This window comes from Podarcis muralis, chromosome 13, assembly GCF_964188315.1.
Source record: "Podarcis muralis chromosome 13, rPodMur119.hap1.1, whole genome shotgun sequence".
NCBI lineage: Eukaryota > Metazoa > Chordata > Lepidosauria > Squamata > Lacertidae > Podarcis > Podarcis muralis.
This window is the reverse complement of record NC_135667.1, coordinates 25,866,520-25,880,248: the sequence shown is the minus strand read 5'-3', so window position 1 is coordinate 25,880,248 and position 13,729 is coordinate 25,866,520. Positions and strand designations below refer to the sequence as shown.

Below are 13,729 nucleotides of genomic sequence, written 5' to 3'. Positions count from 1 at the left end.
ACATCTGTCCTTAAATTATTATATGCATTCCATTTCAACTAGGTTCTCACTTTGGTCAGCTAAAACAATTACTGTTTAACTGGTCAGTGGAATCCCAACTCGAATGAGGGCACAATTATCAAATCAGATGATTCCTCCTTGTGCAGGTCCCAAGCATTTAAATGGCTTGGAACATTTTTTTTAAAAAAATGTTTGTGTGTGTATCCACATACACATGATCAGTGCTGGCATCATTCACCGGAATGACTTACTGTAATTACAAAACCAATGCTATGATATAGCCGCATGTAATTACAATGCACAGTAAATAAATGTCATCTGAACACCAATCATTAAAATGTACAGTAAACATATTTTTTTAAACAGCATATTAATCAAAATAGTTATAACAACAATTTATACTGGAGGAACTGAGAGAAGCAAAATATAGCAACTTTCAGAGATTCCTGTGTTTTCTTGCTTCCACATATTCTTAGCATAGCATTAGCAACTTCATATCTACTGTAAAGGGCCATCCTCCAAAAAGCATAACAATAAAAAGGTGTTAAAGAGCTCCGGGAAGCCCCCATCCCATATTGGTTTTTTAATAAATAAAACTAAAAAAGTTAGATAAAGCTTTTAACTTCCAGCAAGATCACCCTGAATAACTTCCATTCACATTATAATTCACTGACCCCGTATATAATTTGAGTATGGAAGTCCCCTTTAGAGTGCCCAGATCACAGTCCCTTTTGTTCTTTACGGACCACCATAGGAGGTGGAATGGCAGTCTTTGAGAGAGTTCTGGGGATTGTCTGAGGAATCTTAGAATTGTAGAGCTGGAAGGGACCACACCACAAGGGTTATCTAGTCCAATCCTCTACAATGCAGGAATCGTTTGCCCCACATGGGGCTCAAACCAAGAACCCTGAGATTAATTCTCATGCTTTGTGTGCCAAAGCCCTGTGCCCCACAGTTACCTATTGATTAATAAACACACAGACACGAGTATGTAGGTTAATGGGCTAAAACAGGCCATAACTTTATTGGTTACAGATGTGAGTGGTTTGGCTTAGGCATTGGATGAAGCCCAACTATATCTTGACTCCCGCCTGTCTGCAGAGAGTCAAACTAATGTTAAAACACCAGAAGGGGAAGCCCTATGACTGACATCAAATAGGGCCACCCTGAGCGGTACCCCTTGGGGTCATGGCATGGCCCTAGCGCCCCAACTGTGCTGCGGTTTAAAACACCCATGGCCATACACCCTGCCAGCATTGATTGGCCGTGTAGTGTGACATGGCCAGGGGATGGCTTGAGGGGTGCCTCAATCCCCTGCCCCCTAGCCAGGCCACCAAACAAAGTGTAATGTGATGCACATTGCAGGGTGGAGAGAGTCCTAACTTCACATATGCACTCATTCATGCTGAATGCTGGCTGGAACTGACCAGAAGTGAAATCTTGGGGTCATAGTCTATAATCCATAGCCACTCTGTTCAGGTAGGATTCTCTCTCAGCCCTACCTGAAGATACTGGTGATTGAATCTGAGACCCCCTGCATCCAAAGAAGATGCGATATCACTGTACAGCCTCACATTTGAACTATTGCTCTCACATTTCACCTATCGGCCTCTGCAAACAGGAAGACATGTCATCTCACCTTTTGACAGCAACAAGCTACCAGTATTTTCCTTATGGCTAATTTCATTTCCTTGTTTCTCAGGGTATAAATAAGGGGATTTAATACTGAGACACCTACATTGTACATGAGGGTGGCTATCATGTCCGACAGTGGTATATCTCCCGAGGAAGGCAAATAGTTGAATAAAACAGGCACATAGAGCAAATGCACAACTGTGAGGTGGGATGTGCATGTGGAGAAAGCTTTCCATCTTGCTTTGTTTGACTTGACCTTCAGAAGGAGAAAAGATATTATATAGAGGTAGGAGAAGAGTGTGAGGATGAATGGGATCATGACAATTAAGCCAGTGACTGTATTGAGAAGGCTGATGTTGAGCTGGATGCTACTGCAAGCTAACTTCAGCAGTGGCTTGATGTCACAAAAGAAGTGCTGGACAAGGTTTGGGCCACAGAAGTGCAGCCGGGAGGTCATCACAGTGTGCATGAGTGCATGGCAGAATCCAGTGCCCCAAGAAGCTGCTGCAAGCAAGAGGCATGTGCATTTGTTCATAATAACAATGTAACGCAGAGGATTGCATATAGCCACATAGCGGTCATAGGCCATAACTGCCAGAAGGACACCTTCACTGCTTCCAGTGAAGTGAAAGAAATGGAGTTGAGTTAGGCATCCACTGAAGGAAATGTACTGAGGTCCAGATATAAAGCCTGCCAGCATCTTGGGCACAGTGACTGTAGCATAGCAAATGTCCAGGCACGAAAGATTGCTGAGGAAGAAGTACATGGGTGTGTGGAGGTGAGCTTCAGTCAGCACTGCAAACAAAATGATACTGTTTCCTAGCAGACTGATGAGGTACAACATCAAAAAGAGTAGAAAGAGAAAAGGTTGCAGTCCTTGGAGATCTGTCAAGCCTAGTAAGATAAACTGGCTCACTTCTGTCTGGTTCTTCATCTGTTTTCACAGAAGTGGTAGCCTGTTAAAACCTGTAGATTTTAGTAAGGACACAACATAAATAACTGAAATGTCTTGTCAGGGCTTATCCACATTTAACTTTTACCCCACTGTTTCCAGACACAAGTCTGTGCCTAAAAACTCTCTGTCTAAGTGTTATTGTTTTGCCCCTGAAAAAAAACATGCTCTTTAGTGCTCAATCAATTTGAGTTTTCCATGGATTGCTATTTGCTCTGATTGAGCTTTAAGAGCAGGTTTTCATGGGGAAAGGTCCAGAGCAAAAAGAAGAGCTACTCAGACATGGAGCTTTAAAGTGTGGTCCATGCCTAGAAAGAGTCAAGGAAAAGCAAGTGTGAATAAGCCCTCCACTGCAGCCTCTAGTAGGGATATGCATGATGCCTTTTTCCATGTAGTACTGCTAAATACCTCAAATCCTATTTATTTCAATGGATCTCAACTAAGCAAGATTAAATCTGGATCTAACCCACTAAACAAAACGGACCAATTTAATCACATCCTTACAGGTTTTGCATTCACAGTAATCAATTTGGATTTTTACCCCTTTCTCATTTTTAAGATTCTTATTTTTGATGCATTTTTGACTCTCTCTTTTTGAAGATATTTTCTGAATGTTTGATCTCAACATTTGTCCGTACTTGAAACTTACCAATCTGTTTGAATTTCTATTGAAGATGCATTGAAGGACAGTGTACCTCCTATCCAAGTGCTTATGCTGCTGAAACGTAGCTAACAATACAGTGCTATAAATAAAAGTAGCTATATCTCTATAGCTGTAATGGCCAGGGGCACATTAGCCCCTTGAGGCAAAATGTATATAAGAACTGGCTTCATGAGTCCCACACCATATTATTATATGCACTGGAGACCAATTACTCATTTCAACTGGTAGTAGTAGTGATGTGGAATACATTAATTAAGAAAGGGCTTCTAAAAGTGACAAAGGAATTAGTTGCACAACTTCCATAATATTCTTGCAGCAATGGAATCACCATCCATTCCCACCTTGGTGGCTTGCAGAACCAAAATTCTCATGAACATCAGCAGGCACTGCAGACTGCAACATACAGAATGAGAAAGAAGTAAGGCAAGCGAACCAGCAAAACCACTCGCTCCTTCTTAACTACTTAACTATTGCCAGAAAATTGTTTTTGTTTTTATTCTTTATCTCTGTCTTCACTAAACAGCCTTTTAACCTTCTGGACTTTAAGTGACCCAACTTACTCTAAATACTGGGTAGAGCAGTATAGAACTTAACCATCCCACACCAGGGGCCCATAGCCCAGAGAGCAAACCGTCAGGCCAGCTCTTCACCTTTAAAGGTGCCAATAATAGGTTATTAGCTGAAACTTAACTGTTTCCCTTCCTGTATCTAACATTCAAAAGTGACTCAATGAAGTGCCAAATTAACTTATTAATAAACATGACAGCTTGGCTCTGAAACTGGCACGCCCCAAAGACATGTACCAAACATGCATCCAGATGGTATATGATGCTAGAGAACAATAGACTGTGGGGTTTCCAATCGCTGGTCAATCAGTCAGGCTACTCAGGGCTGCCAGTTTATATCTGTGATTGTCCACAAATCTAATTAACAGGCACTGTGCAGCAGGCTGAAAAGGAAACAACAAAACACTATTCACAATGCAATTTTTTTCTGAATTCAAAGGGGGTGTGTGTGTGAAATTATTGCTTTGGTGCTCCAGAATAAGAACATTGGAAAAAAATATTGCTCTTCCAAAAATAATATTTTTCTTGCAAACAATTCCTTTAAAAGTTCCAAGATGATATTTGATTAAATTATTCAGAAGAAGAATAAAAACAGAGGAGAAACTTGTTGTGGTTCACAGGCAACTTTATTAGAGGGTCTGTTGATCAAGCAATAGTTCAGACTAGAAAATAAAGCCTGGAAATTAAGGGATATGCACGCGTGTGTGTGTGTGTGTGTGTGTGTGTGAGAGAGAGAGAGAGAGAGAGAGAGAGAGAGAGAGAGAGAATGTATATTCCACCTTTCCATTGTTATCATAATGCTGAGAGAAGCTTCCAAAAAAGGTAAATTCGGATGATTTGGGGGCATTCTCCCCAGTTGAAACACGATCTTAATAAACTCCACAAGTCAAATCAAGGGCCCCAGAAAACAATTTCTATTTCTTTTTCACTGTAAATTTTCTGACTATCTAACTCTATGTTTCCCTATATTTCTGTTTCCTTAAGTCCACATGTTTTGCAAGAAGTGAGGCTATCCAAATGTTGAATGTTGCCTCTGTAACACTAAACATGTCTGGATTAATTTTTATTATCATTATCATTATTTTAAAAGAACACTTTTCCAATTGCTGCTGCTGGAAAAAAAATCAGGTTTCTCTGCCTTAACAACAACAAAACCACAGCCAGGCAGTGCTATATACCCGAAGAAAAAAACATCTGGGCTTATTTGTGTGCAGTTTGGCAGGCTTAAGCCACTTTGCAGGAGCTCCTGTCTCTACAAATTTCCAAAATTTGGAATTTTATAGCTATTTTTGGATCCCCTGTTATAGAGAATATGGGACAGAGACTCAATATATACAGAGCAGCTTGGGGCCCAAATTATGGAGGGGCCACATAACTCAAAGGTAGGTCAGATTGTTTTATAAACAAAGAAATAAAATACATAAAATAAAATATGTGGAGTATGGTGGTTAATGGGTTAACCTCTGGTATGCCCTGTGCCTGGGAGGGACTTCTATGGAAGTCAGGCATGTCTGTGTATTTTAGTTTATGTGTTCTAGCTCTGATGGAGTTTGCTGCTTTGCTTGTAAATAAACGCTGTAGAATAGAAGTACAGTGTTTGGACTCTCTTTTCCTTCTTCTTACACACGAAGGCAACCGCTGCTACCCTGCTACTCTGCCTTAGGTGAAGTTTTTCCCAGAAGATTGCGCAGAGGGAAAAGCAGTGTTTTCCGCACAGGGAAACACACTGGACAGGCAGAACTCCCAAGAAAATACATGGTGGATTAGGTTGCCAGATATGTCATCATCTAATGTAATAAGGGCAAATATAAAGTGGAATGCCCTAGATAATGCGAGCAGGGTCTGGGCTTGTATTTCTCTTTATCTCTTTCCTCCACCATGCACTTCTCAATACCAGAAACAAAACCCTATTTTCTCATTACATGCCTGCATCATTTATCAGATTGTTCAATCCTATTTCAGCTGACAGTGTTACAAACTGAGAAATAGATTTCACATCAATATCTGTATCCTCACAGTGATCAGCAATCTCCCCAGGCTTTTCCTCAGAGCTGACTTCATATCCTGGTTCCTCAGGGTATAGATCAAAGGGTTTAAGAAAGATGTAACTACACTGTACATGAGGGTGGCTATCATGTCTCTCTGAGGTAAGTCTCCTGATGTTGGAGGGAGGTAATTGAACAAAACTGGCACATAGAGCAAACCTACAACTGTGAGGTGACTGCTGCAGGTGGAAAAGGCCTTCCATCTCCCTCTGTGTGACTTGACCTTCAGTAACAGGAAGATGATGATATAGAGGTAGGAAAGGAGTGTCAAGAAGAAAGGGATCATGACAATTGAGCCCGTGACTACATTGAGGAGACTAAGATTGAGTTGTGTGCTACTGCATGCCAGTCTCAGTAGTGGCTTGATATCACAAAAGAAATGCTTGATGATATTGGGGCCACAGAAATGAAGTTGGGATGTCATAACTGTGTGCATCAGGGCATGAAAGAACCCTATAGTCCAAGTGGTGGCGGCCAGTAGAATACACACACGTCTGCACATAATGACTGGATAGTGCAATGGATTGCATATGGCCACATAGCGATCATAAGCCATGACAGCTAGAAGAAGAGCCTCACTGCTTCCTAGGAAATGGAAGAAATGAAGCTGGGTGATGCATCCAACAAAGGAGATTCTTCGATGAGCCAACAGGAATCCAGATAGCATCTTGGGAAGGATGACTGTAGAGTAGCAAATGTCCAAGCAAGAAAGGTTACCGAGGAAAAAATACATAGGTGTGTGGAGTTTGGTCTCAGTCACCACCACACACACAATAGTACTGTTGCCCAACACAGTTACTAGATAGAGGAGGAAGAAGAAAACAAACAAGACCATTTGAACTTCCTGTTGGTCTGTTAAGCCCATGAGTATGAAGTGAGTGCTCTGTGTCTGATTCTCCATTGTTGCTGGGATTTTTAGAAAAAGCAGATAAAAGAATTATTTTAGAATGTCATGATTATATATGGAAAATATATATCTAAAGAAGACTAAGAAATATGTGATTCCTTACATTTCAGAGAGAATTGCAACACCTATGCTCATACTAACAACCCTCTTGGGAGTCCACACTCTCCACTATGAAATATTGCTGAAAACACTTCAACGGGTGTCTGCATCCTGCCATAAATATGGTTAAACAGTTGGCAGAAAAGTTCCAGAAAAAAATCAAATAGTTTTGGTGCTCTGAATTTCTTCCCCATCCCAATTTCCTGAAAATATGCCCTTCAATCATAATAGGGTGGGGTGGGGTTGGATTTTGTGCTGCTTTCTTGGGGAAAATATATTTCTCCATAAATTTCAGGAGGGGGGTGGCACTTACCTTACAAAGGCTTGGCAGGAAAGGTTGTAGGAAGCTGCATAAACCATCTGCATTCAAAACCTTTGACCAATGATTGGTCAAAAAAGAACGTCCTTTAAATGTTGTCCCAGTTCTAAGAAAACATATAGCTCAGTAGGTTAGAGCCTGGTGCTGATAATGCCAAGGTTGCAGGTTTAATCCCTGCATGAGAGAGCTGCATATTCCTGCATTGCAGAGGGTGGGACTAGATGATTCTCTCTCTCTCTCTCTCTCTCTCTCTCTCTCTCTCTCTCTCACACACACACACACACACACACACACAAACACACATCCTGTGGCAAAACAGCTGATTTGTGTTAAGGGGTTGGAAACAAAATCTCAGAATGTTTCAGATAGCCCTAGTAAAAAATGTTGGTCTCAGATACTACAAGGCCAGACATGTTCCCTACTGTGATAGCTATGAAGTTGACACAATGGCCATTGGGCAAGCCTAGCCTATTTCATAGAGTTCGTGTGGGAGAAAGTGGAGCACATAAATCTAACAACCCTCCCTTTCATTTGTGGCCAACAAATGCAAGAAATCTTCACAGGCCAGAGAATAGATGCTGTAAATATGTGTTTGCCAAAATGAAAGCACTGAGGCAGAATTTTCTCTTATCATATCTGTGGATAAAGGAAGCAATGAACTAAGACAGAATGGAAGGAGTAGGAGGTGGCAAAGGCTTTGACTTGTGTAACGATATTAAAATATTTGTAATGTAAAATGGGAAGGGCAACTATTTTGCGCAGTATTCTCCAGGTGAGGACTGAAACAGCACTAGAGGTGCTCAACAACAGCAACAACAAAAATTCAAGTGATTTTTAGGGGGGGGGGGAATCTTTAATAAGAATTGTTAGCTCACCTCTGCAGGCTTAAATGCTAGATTGTGGTGTTGGTGGTCATCCTTAACAGAAAGTCTATTAAGAACATAAGATGAGCCTTACTGGATCAGACCAAAGGCCCATCAAGCATTCTGGATCAGATGGATGGGGTGGGAGACTACCCTATCTATTCCAGATTTCCTGAATCTCCTTCCTGGATCTCCTTCTCCTCCCTGGACCATAAGGATGTGACAGGAGAATACTTCTAATCCAACATCAGACAAAACCATCTAATCCAACATCAGACAAAAAGTCATCTAGTTTAGCAGCTTTTTCTAATAGAGGCCAACCAGATGCATACAGAAAGCCCACAAGCAGGACCATATAACAGCTCTCTCCTCACTTGTGATTCCAAACAACTGGCATTTAGAGACATACCACCACCAGCAGTGGAGGTAGAACATAGGCATTGTGGCTAGTAGCCATTATTCACCATGATTTTTTTCTTATCCTCTATTAAAGCGATCCAAGTTGGTGACCACCACCATAACTTGTGAAAGTGAGCTTAACTGCAAGAGAACTTCTTCTCTTTCCCATACAAAGTTATTCCCCATTATGTACCTGTGAGGCTCAGTTTCTCCTCTCTTTGATGGTGAAAAACTGGGAAGTAAAGAAAGGGATAAAGACTTGCTAAGTGCAAAATTAGAAGAGCAAGAGAAATTCCCAAATACTGCAGTGTAGCATCAAGATTCACCTGAAGAATAAACACCCTCCTGTAATCATATTGACTCTATATATCACTGTGGAAGTAAATACTTTATCCAGTCACTGATTACAATGAAACCACGAACCACTTGAGACAGCAAGGATGATACAATAACACAACAAATATTCCCGTGGTGGGAAGGCAAAATGGAGTGTAATTTTGAAGACTGAAGCTAGCAGGTGAATAAGCAATCAACAATCCCATAGGGGATATGATATTCAGATTTCATTGTATTTATTTGAAATCTCAAAGGTTTTGGAGATAACGCTATAGGATTTTGGTTTCCTTCAGTTGGGGGACCACTAGACCACAAAAGACTCAAAAAATATATCTCACTCATTCTTCCACACTGTGCGCGCTCTCTCTCTCTCTCTCTCTCACACACACACACACACACAAACACACACCTGTAGCCCAACTCCCTGTAATAGCAAACTTAGCTGGTGAGTTCAACAAGGATAGTTGCTAAACCGGGCCACTGTAAGCTTCCTGCCACAGTTTTTAGATAACCCTTCTCCTCTTTCACCCATTTCTTAAAATCTCACAAGAGCTTGGTTTAATCAGGTTTGCCTGACAGACACCAGGACTGGAGAAATAAGAATCACTTATTCTGATCTTCATCTTCATATGGCTAGAAATCCAGGGAATCATATGCGGAAATGGTTAGGAAAAAGACTGGCAAACTCATTGGTGTCTTCTGTTCCCTTGTTCAGGTTGGCATTAGTTGCGTCTGGCTTGGAATATATCCTTCATTTCCAGATGTGGACAAGACATCCATGCATGGTCAAATCATGCTTGTATGTAATGAAGGATCTGTATCCATTTTCTACATTGTACTAGGCTACATGGGTTTTCTGGCCATTGTCAGCTTCACAGTTGCTTTCCTGGCCAGGAAATTGCCTGATGGTTTTAACGACACCAAATTCATAACCTTCAGCATGCTGATATTTTGCTGTGTTTGGATGTCTTTTGTGCCTACATATTTGAGCAGCAAGAGGAAATTTATAGTAGCTGTGGAAATTTTTGTCATTTTGGCTTCTAGCTCTGCTTTGCTGGTTTTTATCTTTCCCCCAAAATGCTACATTATTGTACTCAGACCTAAGAGGAACAAAAAAGTGTATATACTTCAATAATCAAATTCTTCTGTCAAACAATTTTGATGTGAATCTTGCACTCCCTGAGATAGTTTATGGTTGTGGCAGAGGAAGAAATGATAAATAAACTGTACATTATTATTATTATTATTATTATTATTATTATTATTACTATTGCACAGACAGGTGGAGACCTCCCAACCCCAGGCGACACCCGAGTGGAATAATGACTCAAGAAAACGTGTTATGGGATTAAAATTTGGCCAAATCTTTATTAAAGCTTCAGATGTAGGGAGACCTTGGCTTAGGCATTGGGTACTTATCCCTCCCAGTCCCCGGCAGGGGATCTGGAGAGCATCAGGGTTATTCAGAATGTGTGGGGATTGGGCTGGCTCTGGAGAACTTCTGTTCAAGCAGAGAGCCCGCCCCCCATTTCACTGCCATCGCAGGGGAGAACAATGACAACCTATTAGCATATGGCCAATGCCTCCCCTCAAAACAACCCCTTTAACGGGGAACCCTGGGATCACCGCTGCAGGGGGGGGCGTGGGTCACTGCTTCACACACACACACACACACACACACACACACTTAGGGAAGATAGACTACAAGATTCCACCCAAGGCCTGAAACTGCCAAAGTTGTGACATTTTGCTACAGGGAAGGCAAAACCTGCCAATGCAGGAAAATTCCTTTCCGGCCCTTCAACAGTGACCATAACGTAGCAGTGCCCGTGTACCTGTGAAGAAGAGGTTAACCTGCAAAAGAAGGCTTAACTGAGGGAGGGCAGGGTGGGAGAAGCTCTGAAGCCAACCGAGAATTCCCGGGTAAGTTCCACCCACTGTTGTGTGGGCAGGTTGATCCCTCCCTTTACCTGACCAACTCTCTCCTGGCAACGCCTCCCCAGCTGGGATTGGGTAACTGGCAGAGGTAGGCAGCTACCTCCAGGTGTCCAGTCGGGGGGGGGAGCCAGGCTGCACTGCCAGGAGCCGCATGGGACCGGGAGGGGGGGCTGTGTGTGACCACACAAAAGGCTCCTCCCCCCATTTGATGTGGAGAGCGGTTATTATTATTTCAACTTTTACACTGCCCTATACCTGGAGGTCTCAGGGCGATTCACAAGATCACAACATATAAAATCAAACCAAGATGTGATCATGTTTCCTTCGATGAAGGTGCCATGGTCTGATCACTACGCTCTGAAAGCCAGGATTGACGTTCCACCCCCACCCTGCTTGGGTGGCGAGCCGATTTGGGCTCGCCCGCGGAGGCTGATGGACCCTGATAGATTCCGTCAAGCCTTGCGGGACCTTGCTCCCCCTGGTGACTCATTGACTGAGCTTGTTGAGGGCTGGAATACCCAGCTCCTGGCAGCCATCAATGAGATCGCACCTAAGCGCCCTCTGCGACCCCGCAGAAACCGGGCTCCCTGGTTTACCGAGGAGCTCCGGAAAATGAAGCGGGACCTCAGACGGCTAGAGCGAGTATGGCGGGGTGCCCGTGACGGAGCTTCAAGAACATCCTATAGAGTTTTTATGAAAACCTATGAGATGGCAGTGAAGGCCGCTAAGAAGTCCTACTTCTCGGCCTCCACTGCATCCGCTAGCTCTCGCCCGGCGCAATTATTTAGTATAATTCGGTCTTTAACGTCCCTCGAAGGACAGCCAAATTTAAATAACAATTGGACACACAGCTGTGAGGCATTTGCGAGCTTTTTTGCGGAGAAGGTCCTGTTGCTCCGCCATGACCTCCCCGCCAATTTCGATACAATAAAGGAACTGGAGGCCCCTCGACTGTCCTCGGGTCCAGTATTGGACCACTTTGACCGGATATCCCCAGCCGATGTGGACAGACTCCTCCGAGCTGGAAAGCCCACCACTTGTCCTCTCGACCCGTGCCCGTCCTGGCTGATTAGAGCGTGTCCAGACGAGGTGCGGGCCCCCCTGGGGGATATCATCAATTTGTCCCTTGGCACCGGGACATTCCCAGGGGAACTGAAGGAGGCAGTGGTGTGCCCGCTTTTAAAGAAAACATCATTAGATCCCTAGATCTATCCAATTACCGCCCGGTTTCGAATCTTCCATTCCTGGGTAAGGTGATTGAGAGAGCGGTTGCGGAACAGCTTGGTAGGTTTCTGGATGAAACATCGGCTCTGGATCCATTCCAGTCCGGCTTCTGCGCTGGTCATGGGACCGAGACTGCTCTGGTCGCCTTAACAGATGATCTCCGTAGGCAGCTGGATCGAGGCGGGTCGGGGCTGCTGATTCTTCTAGACCTGTCAGCAGCCTTCGACATGGTCGATCACGAACTCCTGGACCACCGCCTTGCCGACGTGGGGATCCAGGGCACAGCCCTTCAATGGCTGCGCTCGTTTCTCTCTGGTCGGGGACAGAGGGTGGCGCTTGGGGGGGAATTGTCATCCCGCCACTCCTTGGTGTGTGGAGTGCCTCAGGGTGCGATTCTCTCCCCGATGCTTTTTAACATCTTTATGCGCCCCCTTGCCCAGCTTGTCCGGAGTTTTGGGCTGGGCTGCCATCAGTATGCTGATGACACCCAACTCTATCTGTTGATGGATGGCCATCCTCACTCGGCCCCAGACACACTGATCAGATGCTTGGAAGCTGTGGCTGGACGGTTACGTGGGAGCCGGTTGAAGTTAAATCCTTCGAAGACAGAGGTCCTCTGGCTGGGACGGGACGATATGAGATTGAGGGGGCAACTCCCTTCTCTTGAGGGGGTGCAATTAGTGCCAGCACCGTCCGTTAAGAGTTTGGGTGTAATCTTCGATACCTCCCTCTCCATGGAGGCGCAGATTGCAGCTATAACAAAGGCGGCATTTTTTCATCTCCGCCAAGCTAAGCAGTTGGCTCCTTACCTCTCTCGCCCTGACCTAGCCACTGTGATCCACGCGACGGTCACCTCCAGACTGGATTATTGTAACTCGCTCTACGTGGGGCTGCCCTTGAGACTGACTCAGAAACTCCAGCGGGTGCAGAATGCTGCAGCGAGACTCCTTACGGGGTCTTCGCTGCGAGATCACATTCATCCGGTGCTATACCAGCTGCACTGGCTCCCGGTGGAGTACAGGATCAGGTTTAAGGTGCTGGTTTTAACCTTTAAAGCCCTATACGGCCTAGGACCCTCGTACCTACGGGACCGCCTCTCCTGGTATGCCCCACAGAGGAACTTACGGTCTTCAAATAAAAACATCTTGAAGGTCCCAGGCCACAGAGAGGTTAGGCTGGCCTCAACTAGAGCCAGAGCTTTTTCGGTTGCGGCTCCAACCTGGTGGAACGCTCTGTCGCAAGAGACAAGGGCCCTGCAGGACTTGACATCTTTCCGGAGGGCCTGCAAGACAGAGCTGTTCCACCAGGCCTTTGGTCAGGGCGCAGCCTGACTCCCTCCTTTGGCAATCTCTACAAAGCTTTAGTCTATGGTTGCCATCAATTTGTATTTTAATTAATTTTTAGAATGTATTTATAATGTTGTACTGTTTTAGTGTTGTTAGCCGCCCTGAGCCCGGCTTCGGCTGGGGAGGGCGGGATATAAATAAAATTTATTATTATTATTATTATTATTATTATTATTATTATTATTATTATTATTATGAGCTTTAACCCAATAACCCTCCCCCCCCAAAAAAAAGCCACATTCTAAAAGGGTGTTGGGTGTCAATAAGATCAACCAAAGGCCTGGTTAAAAAGGAATGCTCTTGCCTGGTGCCTAAAGGTGTGTAATGAAGGCGTATAATGTATTTTATTTTTTAAAATACAACACTTTAAATGTATTTCCATTAAACATCCACATTGACTCAGTTGGGAGTCATGGGCTTCCTCCAAACAACTTTT

At 43.9% G+C, this 13,729-nt stretch overlaps 2 protein-coding genes across 2 annotated transcripts; both read right to left on the bottom strand.

Annotated features, from left to right (window-relative positions):
• Positions 1 to 719: 719 nt before the first annotated feature.
• LOC114582916 (olfactory receptor 12D1-like) lies at positions 720 to 2,569 on the bottom strand. Its single transcript, XM_077918263.1, has 3 exons — positions 1,993 to 2,569; positions 1,640 to 1,869; positions 720 to 818 (listed from the first exon to the last, which is right to left on the bottom strand). The coding sequence occupies exons 1-3, from the start codon at positions 2,567 to 2,569 to the stop codon at positions 720 to 722; spliced, it is 906 nt and encodes a 301-aa protein (XP_077774389.1).
• Positions 2,570 to 5,809: 3,240 nt separating this feature from the next.
• Positions 5,810 to 6,763, bottom strand: LOC114582917 (olfactory receptor 12D1-like). Its single transcript, XM_028704262.2, has one exon. The coding sequence runs from the start codon at positions 6,761 to 6,763 to the stop codon at positions 5,810 to 5,812; it is 954 nt and encodes a 317-aa protein (XP_028560095.2).
• Between the last annotated feature and the right edge of the window lie 6,966 nt (positions 6,764 to 13,729).